The sequence below is a fragment of the Camelina sativa genome, chromosome 1 (assembly GCF_000633955.1).
Source record: "Camelina sativa cultivar DH55 chromosome 1, Cs, whole genome shotgun sequence".
Classification (NCBI taxonomy): domain Eukaryota; kingdom Viridiplantae; phylum Streptophyta; class Magnoliopsida; order Brassicales; family Brassicaceae; genus Camelina; species Camelina sativa.
The window spans coordinates 7984485-7996226 of NC_025685.1; the positions used below are offsets into that span (position 1 = coordinate 7984485).

General features: G+C 35.2%; 2 protein-coding genes and 1 pseudogene across 3 annotated transcripts; 1 reads left to right on the forward strand and 2 right to left on the reverse strand.

Annotated features, from left to right (window-relative positions):
- Window positions 3773-6274, reverse strand: LOC104782885 (WUSCHEL-related homeobox 1-like). Of its 2 annotated transcripts, none has more exons than XM_010507956.2 (4): window positions 5965-6274; window positions 5501-5860; window positions 5276-5337; window positions 3773-4540 (listed from the first exon to the last, which is right to left on the reverse strand). In XM_010507956.2, the coding sequence occupies exons 1-4, from the start codon at window positions 6098-6100 to the stop codon at window positions 4046-4048; spliced, it is 1053 nt and encodes a 350-aa protein (XP_010506258.1). In that variant the 5' UTR covers window positions 6101-6274; the 3' UTR covers window positions 3773-4045. The 2 variants fall into 2 exon arrangements, with proteins under 2 accessions (XP_010506258.1, XP_010506251.1); XM_010507949.2 differs by having other exon boundaries at window positions 5501-5863.
- Window positions 8396-10622, forward strand: LOC104782906 (annotated as a pseudogene).
- LOC104782915 (phosphopantothenoylcysteine decarboxylase) lies at window positions 10729-11736 on the reverse strand. Its single transcript, XM_010507981.2, has 2 exons — window positions 11321-11736; window positions 10729-11206 (listed from the first exon to the last, which is right to left on the reverse strand). Exons 1-2 carry the CDS (start codon window positions 11660-11662, stop codon window positions 10913-10915), a joined length of 636 nt encoding a protein of 211 aa, XP_010506283.1. The 5' UTR covers window positions 11663-11736; the 3' UTR covers window positions 10729-10912.

Sequence of the window (11742 nt, forward strand, 5' to 3'; positions counted from 1 at the left end):
ATATATCAGTAAAATATAAATGGCTTTCTATTTTTGTTAGTTTCATATATAAATAATCTAACACTTTCGTATATGTAGTTTATGTGTGCAATGAAAATAAAAGTAAGTTAGTTTTTTTCTATGAATTGTTTACTTTTATAAACTTTAATTAGTTGATTATAAATATGTGTATATAATGTGTTATCTAGAGCATGTCTCACTTTAGGTAAGTATAAAAATATTCATCATTTTTTTAAAAGTGTATACTGTATAAAGTTTATTTTTAGAGTTCTTAATTTACCGATTCTTAAGTAGAACCATAAAAAAAAATTGGGACCAAGAAAATATATTGATTTATCAAGATTTAATTTTTATTAATTTATCAATAATTTTAACTTTAATTTATATACATAGTTTAAAATATGGAGTAAATTCTTAGATAAAGTATAAAACATTCATCCTTTTCATAAAATTGCTGGAAAAAATTGTCAATTGTTATCACACAATTTATTATAAATTCCCAAATTATATATTACCAAATGAAGATTATAATGGAGAAACCAAATTGGTGGTTACTTTAAAGAGGAAAAATGACAATATTCATATTTAAAGTAAAAAATAATTAAAGAAGAAAATATTCTTTAATTAGATTTCGAATTTGATATTATTTAAAGTAAAAAATAATTGTAAAATTTAATGATAATAGCATTTTTTGTAAATAGGTATGAAGTTTAGGATTTATTTCATAAATGTCTCCTAAAATGTGTATATAGATGTTTGAAACCGTAACTTGTTAAAAAGCAATTTAGATTTCATCCAATATATATATATATATATATAGTGGACACAGAAATAGTGATATATATATATATATAGTGGACACAGAAATAGTGATATATATATATAGTGATATATATATATATATATATATATTGCTGATGACTTTTTATTTTTTTCCTGGCAGAGAAATTTGTAGGAGAGGCCTGGGAATAACATAAAATGTTTAAATTTTCTAATTGAAAAAAAAAACATTCCATAGGATTACCCATAGCCATAGGGGACACAGCAACGTAGTAAAAGAGAAAAGCCTTGAAATCACACACATTCAAGACTAGATTCGTCAGACTCCCCTCCTATTTAGGTTTTGATTCAACCCTACCTCTGCTATAGACACCTACACTGTTCTATTTCTGTAATCAACAGTGTCAATTCCAATCTCATACAGTCAATTTATTTGCAAAATCCATCAACTTTACCACAATGAAGTAACTCAAAACCATGTTAGCTGTTTGGTGTTTTATTTCTTTCTTTCTTTCTTTCTTTCTTTATTTTTGGTTTTACTGTTAAATATTGTTTTTTAAAGATATTGTTAAATACTCGTTTTTTGTTTTATTTTTGACATCATATTCGTTTTAGAAAGAAACCACAAATCTATTAATTGATACCTACGTCCTTCAGTAGCTAATTAAAATAATGTATTAATACAGAGAATTTGATGCAGTCTTACATTGTCAGAACACTGTAAATATAGTGTTAAATGTGTATGCGTATTATATTTTTTTGTCGACATGTGTAATATATAAATAAATAAATATATATATATATATACGTACACACGTGACATAAATGTAATGGTGCATGTTATTATGATGACCTCATGATAAGAGAGATCACTGACAATTTATAATGAAAAAGCTTGAAAATAGGCTTTAATCATTTAGTTTTTGATATAACTTGGTTCTTGTTCTTAAGGGAGAGATAGATGCGAATGAAAGAAGAATCACATGGAACGTTTAACTAAAATAGGGAAAATGCAGAGAATAGAGAGAGGAGCCGGGTGGGTGAGTCACACAGCCAAGCCAAACCAATGGTCCACCTCATGCCTGCCACCATTTTGTCCCTCACAGACACACCCTCCTTCAGTCTTGTCAATTCTCTCTCTCTCTTAATTAATTTGTCTCTTCCACAGTTGGGGTTTTCAAAAGTGTTCAAATCAATGACCACTACTAATTCGACGATTTTTATTTTTTCTTGTAGATATTTGTAGACATTTTATAGTCTTCGGCTTTACCAGATGGAGGTTTCTGTAGCTAAAGACAAATACGAATTACCCACGGATAAAACCATCCATGCATGAAAATGTCAAGCATTGTATCTATTAGCTAGTATAAAACTATAAACTATATATACTCTTGTAGAAACCCTATCACCTTCAGCTTCGTGCAATAACTACTATTCAAATCATATGTAGATATATGTAACTTTTCCACGTTGGTCATAAATGCATATATAGTGTTATTATAACACGTCACAGATGACACTATGGTGAATCAAAGGAGGAGACAGAGATTTTTTTACGATCCATGGGAATAACCAAAAGATTATATCGTACAATGACACTTTACCATTAATCTTCGTTACAATTCACGAGAAGATTCGTGTTTCTTTATTTCCTAACAACAATAATATATTGACTATATACGACGTACGTACCCATTCATATGTTTCTCTTCTTGTTTTTTTACTTTTTCGTATAATTAAAGTCATGTTTTTTTGTTTTTGCTTACTTTCATGCTCGCAAGAATCACAAACACTCAATCATCATGAAAATGAAATAAAGCCAAATACAAAGTGAGACGAAGGGAATGATAATGCATCAAAATAAGCAATGCAAACAAATTTTTTTTACTATGGATCTTGCATCTAAAACTATTAATAAAGAAAAAGGTCTCATTGAATCGTACAAAGAGACATAAAAGAATGAATGAATCTTTGGGAAGAGAAAGGAAAGTGTCAGGGCTTCTTCTATGAATAAGCTATTCAGTTATTTTGTTTTTCTTTTAAGTCTTGTCTCTTCTCTCCTCTAAAAGTCGCTCTTCTTTCCTTTTCTCACGTTCCCACTTCCCCACTCTCATATTTTTTTTTGTCTTTTCCCCCATTTGAAAATTATATTGGGTAGGCTACTTTACCTCCATTCGTTAATAATATATATTGTGATGAACTAATTACAATTATTTTGTGTCAAACAGTAGCTTTTTAAATATAAATAAAAATTGTAAGAGCATAGAAGTAAGAAGACATCAACCTTTAGCATCGAAGTGTTTACAAAGTACAAAATCAAAGAGAAAATGGTTTAGTTTATCGGAATATTATTACAAATTAGAGTAGTTAATATTGTACGTACTCTTAATCTAAGTTATTAAAAAATTATTCCTATTTCTAATTAAAAAAATGTGTGTATATAGAAAAAATAAACAAAATACTCGGATTTAAGTGAAATATTTTTGTGTAGTTTAGTAGGGTATGAACCCAAAAAAGAAATATGTGATGAAATTTAAATGTTAAATGCAAATACAAAGTAAAATTGTTGGTTGAGAGGGACGTTGAATAGGAGGAAGTTAATGTATACATAAATAGCATATGTAAAGGCATTTTGTTAGCATGCAAGCGAGAGAAAACAAAACAAGTTCCAAATTAACCAATTTAATTTTCCCCATTCTCTTAGTCACTTCAACATCAACCCAATTCGTTTTGTCTCTCACGCATTTATAACTAATAGGAACAGATGCCTACATTGACATATGCATTATGCATATACATATAATAGTACATATAGATTATGAGTGTGTAGATATAAAGATTTAACGGGTAAAAGAAAAAAAAGATGTAGAGTAACGAGTTCCTATTTTCGTAACACTTGATCCCATCACCAGTGCACCAAAACAGCTTCATTCACCAACCAAATCAAGCAAGTTTCATGATCCAAACCCTAATTCATCACATCCACACAAAAGAAAAACTAATGAGAAAATCAAATGTCATTCGATTATTTTCTTAAATTTGTTTGGTTCATTTTTAATATTTAAAGAAAGTGGTCCAAAGTGCATTTTAAGGCAAGCCCTTATGAAATGTTAACATCAACACCATAAAGACACGCCTGCGCTCACTCCCAGACAAAACCCTAAATAAGTAACCCCTTTTCTCTCTCTCCAACTTGGTTGATTAATTAAACTAATCATCTAATAACACAAAAAAAGGTCTTGCTCTTGAAAGACATCAATTAGGGTTAGTTCTTCAATGGCAGAAACTCATAGAAACAGTGAATGCCACTGATCTCCTTCTCTTTCTCATCATCGCTACAAAACCCTTCTTTTCTCAATGGAAACAGCTCAAGTGTCTGTTCTTGATGATCCGAGTCACCGTTGGAGCATTCTTCATGACGTTCTTGACCTTTATTGTCATCATAATTGCGTCGACAAGTCTCTGCGTTCGTTGCTTCTCTCGTGCTTAAAAGCACAGGTGAAAACGAGACCGAATCTTTAGCAGCAGAAACAGTATTAACATTGCTAGTGGAGATCATGTTGGAGGAAACATTTGTTGAATTGAGAATGAGGTTCCGCTGATGATGATGTGAAGAAGGGTAGAGTCCAGGTGGCAACTGCATCATCTGCCACGTGACGTTCCTCCCTAAAAAGCTTCGTCTCTCGTCACCTCCACAACGACCATTGCGCTCTACCCGTATGTTCGCTGGCTGCTCCTGATGATCATCATGGGAAAGTGTCTAATTATCCAAAAAAATAAAAATAACATTATTCATATTAGTCAATTTATTTAGAATTGGAAAATGTAAAAATTGGTAACAAATAAGTCAAAATCTCTAGGCAAGCCGACAAACTTTATGCTTAAAAATCCCCATCAAACACACACAGACCCAAAATTAATCAGTCAAAACAAATTCCAGATAGGGACAAGGGTGAAGGAGAATGAGACCGTTAAAGACCAAGGTCAAAACAGTCTATTCAAGCATGAGTTGGAGTGTAAAAGGCACATTAATAATATTTAGAGGTTTTGAGGAAAAACAAGAAGACATATCTAAAGGATCGATCGTACGTAGCAGCTTGTCCCGACAGAAAGGAAAGTCTCTGCAGCTTTTTGGATAAATCCATTAATTACTTCTTCTTCTTTTTTTAATAAACGAAATAACTAGTTTTAATACTCCTACAATTATAGAGTACTATATGCTGAGAATATTTTTTTACTTAAAGGCTTATTTGCATTTCCCGATAAACTAACTTTCCACCGCCTCATCTTCCCTGCCTTAATTTGTTGTTTTTCTTTCAAACTTACCCAAACTTCCAAAAGAAGAATTCACTTATTCTTATGAGATTCTATTTGTAATCATATGCTAATTATACACTACACTTAATTAAATGCCCTTTCATGCGCCCAACAGGAGACCAACCAAGTACTTTTAAGTTTTTAACCAAAAAAAAAAAACATGTATCGATATACATACCTCTGGCTGTGTGTCGCATCCGACCGAACGTATCCAGTTCTTGGCCTGTTCAACCTTGTAACCTGCAAAATTCAAATTAAATTAAATGTCAAAAAATGTCAATATCGAAGCAAAATGTCTAATCAACCCAAAAATATGACATTTAATACAAAAAGACTCTAGTTGTTTGACATGTAAGCGACCACCTCTAGTTATATATCTTTCTATATATATATGGTATCTCACCTGGCGGGTCCTTCTTGTCGAATCCGTGGTTTGAGACAAGACTCGTTGTTGTAAGGACTGAATCTTCGTGGCCAGTTTCCATCTGTCGTCGCCGTTTCTGGCGTTCGCGGGCTTTGTGGTTTTGGAACCAGTAGAAAACGTTTTTGCCTTCTATCTTCCCGTACCGTCGTAGCTGTGCGGTGATTTGTTGGATGTGGTCGGCAGAAGGAGTTCTTGTTCCTTGTCCGTACAACTCCTCAAGAACCCTTAACTGATCCGGCGTCGGATTCCACCGTGAGCTCACCATTACCGGCGGATGTTGAGGTTCTGAGTTTAGCATCATCAGCTCTCTCTTGTTCTGCTCCGCCTTCATCGTCATCACTGCTGTGAAAATCATAACAATAAAGAAAGTGAGCATTACAAACAAGAGAAAGAGAGAGGGGCCGAATGAGAGAGAGAGAGAGAATGAGAGAGGATGATCTCACCCATATTAAAGCGGTGGTCAGAGTTGGTGTTTGGGGAGGCGGTGGGACAAGAAGAGAGGCGTGGGATGAGTGGTCGAAGCTTTCTTCCTCCGTTGAAGGAATCTGCACCTCCTTCGTTGTAGCCCATCGTCCACATTTTGATATATTTTATTCACTTGAAGGGAGAGAGAGAGAGAAGAGCAGTACAATTATATATTAGGTTTTTTTTTTCTGAAGTCAAGGAGATGTAAATGATATATGGTTGAAGGAGGAAATAGACAAATGGTGGAAAGAGGTATTGGCTATTTTGGCTTTGAAGTCGAGTGATAAAGTTGAGATATATTTGTACATATATGTGAATGAGAGCATGAAAATGCGGTTTGTAACCACATACATGTGTGCATATATATATAGAGAAAGAAATAGGCAGTCTAACACATTCCTTTTTTTTCCAAAATATTAACATTGTTCATATGAATATTATACATTTCTTTGTTTTGTTGTATTTGTTCTATTTTATTTTCTTAAAATCTACACCCGGCTGGTTGCCAAATCATGCACAGTTATTAGTCAATTAATTGGTTATTGAAAAATAGCATCATATATAATCCCTGCTTATAGTAAACGTGTTTATACTTTTCCATGAGGGAATTTTATCATATCATATACTACATATGTAGGTAGTAATCTATATGGTTTATTTCTTTATTTTATTTTGGTTTTTATACACAATACGATTAATGTGACATGTAATAGATTCATAGACATTAAGCCCATATACTGTATATCTTTACTTGCAAAGATAAAGCTTTCATGAACAATGTGAACCACTAAAAATACTATTCAAACCGTGGTTACACTTGGGATGATGAAAGTACTTAACCACTATACATAAAACTGACATACAAATATATTAACTTCCCTCCCAACCACATATATTAAGTTGAGTTTATCCCTCTAAAGCAAGCACGTACAACAAACCACTATTAATTAACCAATTAGTCAATAAATTCATTGATCATCTATATCAAATTTCACTAAGCTATTTTTGGAGATACAATCTTAGCTTCATATGTACCATAAGAATTAGTGGCTATTATTAGAAGGAAGATATCATGAGAGAAAAGGAGAGGAAGGAAGATGAGGTTGACTAGCTAGTGAGAGAGGAGAGAGAGGCGTGGAATTCTGGGGGATATGATATGATATGATATGAATGATATGGGGAGATGCGAAGGAGCTTATAGCGACGTTACATTCTCCCATCTCTCCCCATCACTCCTTTTCTTTCATTCTTTTTTTCCTCCATATATTATATATATATATATATAGTATACCTCCATATATTTTACTGAGTATTATTATATAGTAGTATTAGAGTGATCTTTTGTTTTTATGAAATATGCATGAGATCATATGATATATGTGTGTGTGTGGTGGCTTTCACTATTATTCTTGTTCTCAACTGCCCCATATATAGGCTTTGTCTCCTTTACACTCTTCACCTCATCTCCTTTGTCTCTCTCAAACCCACTTTTCTATAAAACCCTTTTCCTTTCTTTTTCTTCTCTTTGGGATCTTAAATCCCCCCTTTTCTGTCTTTTCCCAAGCCCCCTTAATCCTTTTGTTTTTTCTCCTTTTTTAGAAAATTTTCTAATCTTAAGTTTTGGAACTAGACGATCATATCCTTTTCTTTTCCTTACTTGTTTTAATGTTTATGTGATGATGAAAAACTATTGTTTACAGTGACATATCCTAAATCATCTCATATTAGTGTGTCAATTATAAATTTTAATCAAAATGTTCTTCACACGCATATATATATATATATATATTATTGGTGGCTTGCTAGTGATTGTGTATTAATTAAATCATTCATATATGATCAAATTTGTTCCGAAGCAAAGTTAGTTTATATCATACGTGAATTCTCACGCACGTATGAATCATTACATTTCTCTTTAACAGAGATATTTTCCAAGCTAGATATTTCACACACACACACACATGTACATACAGTATATTACAAAGTCAGTTACAGTCTATGAGTTTTTAAAATTCTTAGTTGAAATAATTTAGTGTTATTCATTTAACAAATTTAAAACATAGACTAATCTCTTTAGAAAATTTTTAATAATTTTTTTTTTAGAAAAATTGAAAATAAATTGTATAACTGGAAAAAAAAATACTATATCTTTAAATACTATACTGGAAAATAAATACTATACTGGAAAATAAATTCGTACTACAGTTTAATTTTTTATTTTAAAAAAAAAAATACTATATCTTTAGTTTTTCCAACTATCCGAACATTTAATGGATTGGGTCTACAAACGTCAAGCTTTTGGGTTCAATGAAAGCCCATATAACAATAAGAGGATAAAAAAACATAAAACATATGATAATAAGTCTTTTCTTATTTATACAAAAGTCAGTGTAAAGAGAAACAGAGAGATCGCTCGCTGCAAAAAAAAGTTATGATCTTCGTCACTCGCCTTCGACTTCTAGCCAGACACAATGGCTTCTTCTTCTTCTTCTCTATTAAACCCCACTCTTTCTCATCTGCCTCCGTAATGATCGCTGATAATGTCGAAGCTCGAATAAACAGCGAAGGAGGAGAAGATGATCCAACAGAAGCTGAAGATCGTCGACGCAGTGTAACCGATAAAGCTTACTGGAGAAGACGAATACACAGTATCTGCGCCGTACAGAAGAATCCAGACGAAGCTCTTCGTATTCTCGACGGTCTCTGCCTTCGTGGTTATCATCCTGATTCGCTTAACCTCAACAGTGTGATCCACGCTCTCTGTGACGCCGGAAGATTCGACGAAGCTCACCGTCGGTGTCTCCTCTTCGTCGATTCAGGTTTTATCCCAGATGAGCGAACCTGTAATGTTATCGTTGCGAGATTGCTAGACTTGGGATCTCCGGACAGTACGTTGAGTGTTATTCACCGTTTGATCGGTGTCAAGAGAGAGTTCGTGCCATCGTTGACGAATTACAACCGTTTGATCAATCAGTTATGTTTGATTCGTAGGGTTTTCGATGCGCGTGTGATGTTAAGAGATATGAGGAACATGGGACATGTCCCAAATGTTGTGACTTACACAACTTTGATCGGTGGTTACTTCGAGATTCGAGAGGTTAGAGCTGCTCATAAACTGTTCGACGAAATGCGTGCGCGTGGCGTAAGGCGTAAGGCGTAAGGCGTAATTCTCTCACAATGAGTGTTGTTATTGGTGGGTTATTGAAAATGAGAGATGTTGAAACGGGACGGAAGCTGATGAAAAGACTCTGGGAATACATGGAGAATGAGACTGATGCATCAGTTAAATCAGCAGCTTTTGCGAATCTCGTTGATTCTATGTGCAAGGAAGGGTACTTCAATGACGTCTTCGAGATTGCAGAGAACATGCCACAACGCGACTCCGTGAACGTTGAATTTGCTTACGGGCATATGATAGATTCCTTGTGTCTATACAGGAGAAACCATGGAGCTGCGAGGATTGTTTATATAATGAAGAGTAAAGGGTTGTTACCGAGAAGAACGTCATACAATGCTATCATTCATGGTTTGTGCAAGGATCGTGGTTGTATGAGGGCTTATCAGTTGCTAGAAGAGGGATCTGAATTTGGGTTTATTCCGTCCGAGTATACTTATAAGCTCCTAGTGGAGAGTCTGTGCAAGGAACTGGACGTTGGTAAAGCGAGGAATGTTCTAGAGCTGATGTTGAGAAAAGAAGGAGTGGATAGAACTAGATTCTATAATATCTATCTACGAGCTCTCTGCGTGATGGATAACCCGACTGAGATCCTGAATGTACTGGTCAGTATGCTTCAGGGAGACTGTAGGCCTGATGAGTATACACTTAACACAGTTATTAATGGATTTTGCAAGATGGGTAGGGTGGATGATGCTATGCAAGTTCTAGGTGATATGATGACAGGGAAGTTCTGTGCACCAGATGCTGTGACTTTAACTACTGTTATGTGTGGCTTGCTCACTCAAGGAAGAGCAGAAGAAGCTCTGGATGTGTTGAATCGGGTTATGCCAGAGAAGAAGATTAAGCCAGGTGTTGTTACATACAATGCTGTTATACGTGGGTTGTTCAAGCTCCATAAGGGAGATGAAGCTATGCGTGTGTTTGATCAGATGGAAAAGGCGAGTGTGACTGCGGATAGTACTACATATGCTATAATCATTGACAGGTTGTTCGTGACTAGTCAGGTGGATATGGCGAAGAAGTTCTGGGATGATGTGATATGGCCATCAGGCAGACATGATGTGTTTGTGTATGCGGCATTTCTCAAAGGGCTTTGTCGGTCTGGCTATGTAGTTGATGCTTGCCATTTCCTATATGACCTGGCAGATTCTGGAGCAATCCCTAATGTTGTGTGCTATAATACTGTGATTGATGAGTGTAGCAGAATTGGGTTGAAGACAGAGTAGCGTACGAGATGTTGGTGGAGATGAGGACGAACGGTCAGGCTCCTGATGCTGTGACATGGCGGATACTAAATAAACTACATGATTCTAGCTGTGGAAGGAGATAGTTAATTTTAAACTCTGCATCCTCGAATAGGCTGTTTCAAAAGCTATACATGTTTTTGGTTCTCAAGCAATTCGTGGCTTCTGATATCATGATCACTGGGGGAAGGAAAACACTGACTACTGATCTGAGAATTGGTTTTACCAACGCTGTGTGAGAGTAAAGAAGTTGCTTTGTTTGTTTCTCTGTCAGATTTTTGCCGGCAAATTCTAAAATTCAGTAAGCTCAGAAAGGTGAATAATCAGCAGAATTGAAGACAATACTTAAAAGAGTTAAGAGCGAGGAAAGAAACAAACAATTCTACTCCTCCAGAAACATAAATCCAGACAGCTATTTTAAGATATACAAGAAAAGCGTACCGACAGATAGAATCTATTATCTAAGATAGTGAAACAGCACCAAATGCATGTGGAAACCATGGTTTAACTAGTTCCACCACTTTGCTGATGAGCCTGCGATTCCCAGAAGAGTCTGACAGTGGAATAGATAAGAGAGGGCTCAGCCATAGCGCCATTACCGTAGTCTCCACAGGCCAGTCTCTTCTTGATAGGAGGAATGAGTGTGATTCCCAGTTCATCAAGCGACAAAAGATGCCTTTCAGTGAAAGGGTTGTTCCACATCAATGTGTTCATCGCTGGTGCAACAAAAAGTGGTTTGCTGTAGTCCCAAGCTCGTATAATGCAAGTCAAAAGATTATCACAGAGCCCACCAGCAATCTATAAAGGTAAGGGAAAAAAAAAAAGATTCCATGAGTTCCACAATTCACACAATTGAATGTTCCACAATTCACACAATTGAAGCTAAGTAGAGTGGGTTAAAAGATGTTTTACCTTTCCTAAGGTGTTAGCAGACAAAGGAGCAATGACCAAAACATCAGCCCAACGTCTAAGCTCGATGTGAAGGACAGGATCACCGATCTTGTTCCAGCTTGACCATTCATCTTCATCAGTGTACAGAGTCACTTCTTGTGGGAGGGACAGTTTATCGAGGAAATGAAGAGATGATTTGGAAACGACGGCTCTCACTTCTGCCCATTCGGTGAAACAATGACAGAGATTGCCGAATTTGATAGCAGCGACACTCCCACTAGCAGCAAGTAGTACACGAGGCTTCCTCGGCGGTATGGTGTTGTTCACTTCCATATCTTGCCTGTCTCTTTTCACATTCTCCATGGCGCTTTAACACCTTCAGAGATCTAGCAAGTAGCGAAATGGTTCGGCGAGGAAACCCTAAACAAAAAAAAAAAAAAAAA

What these genes read in the sequence shown, in the direction of transcription:
- LOC104782885 (XM_010507949.2), bottom strand. Translation starts at nt 6,100, where the DNA reads ATGTGGACGATGGGCTACAACGAAGGAGGTGCAGATTCCTTCAACGGA. An exon ending in TGACCACCGCTTTAATATGG is followed by an intron (nt 5,864 to 5,964) that starts GTGAGATCATCC and finishes TGATTTTCACAG; the next exon opens with CAGTGATGACGATGAAGGCG. An exon ending in GATGCGACACACAGCCAGAG is followed by an intron (nt 4,541 to 5,275) that starts GTATGTATATCG and finishes TTGGATAATTAG; the next exon opens with ACACTTTCCCATGATGATCA.
- LOC104782915 (XM_010507981.2), bottom strand. Translation starts at nt 11,662, where the DNA reads ATGGAGAATGTGAAAAGAGACAGGCAAGATATGGAAGTGAACAACACC. An exon ending in CTGCTAACACCTTAGGAAAG is followed by an intron (nt 11,207 to 11,320) that starts GTAAAACATCTT and finishes TTACCTTTATAG; the next exon opens with ATTGCTGGTGGGCTCTGTGA.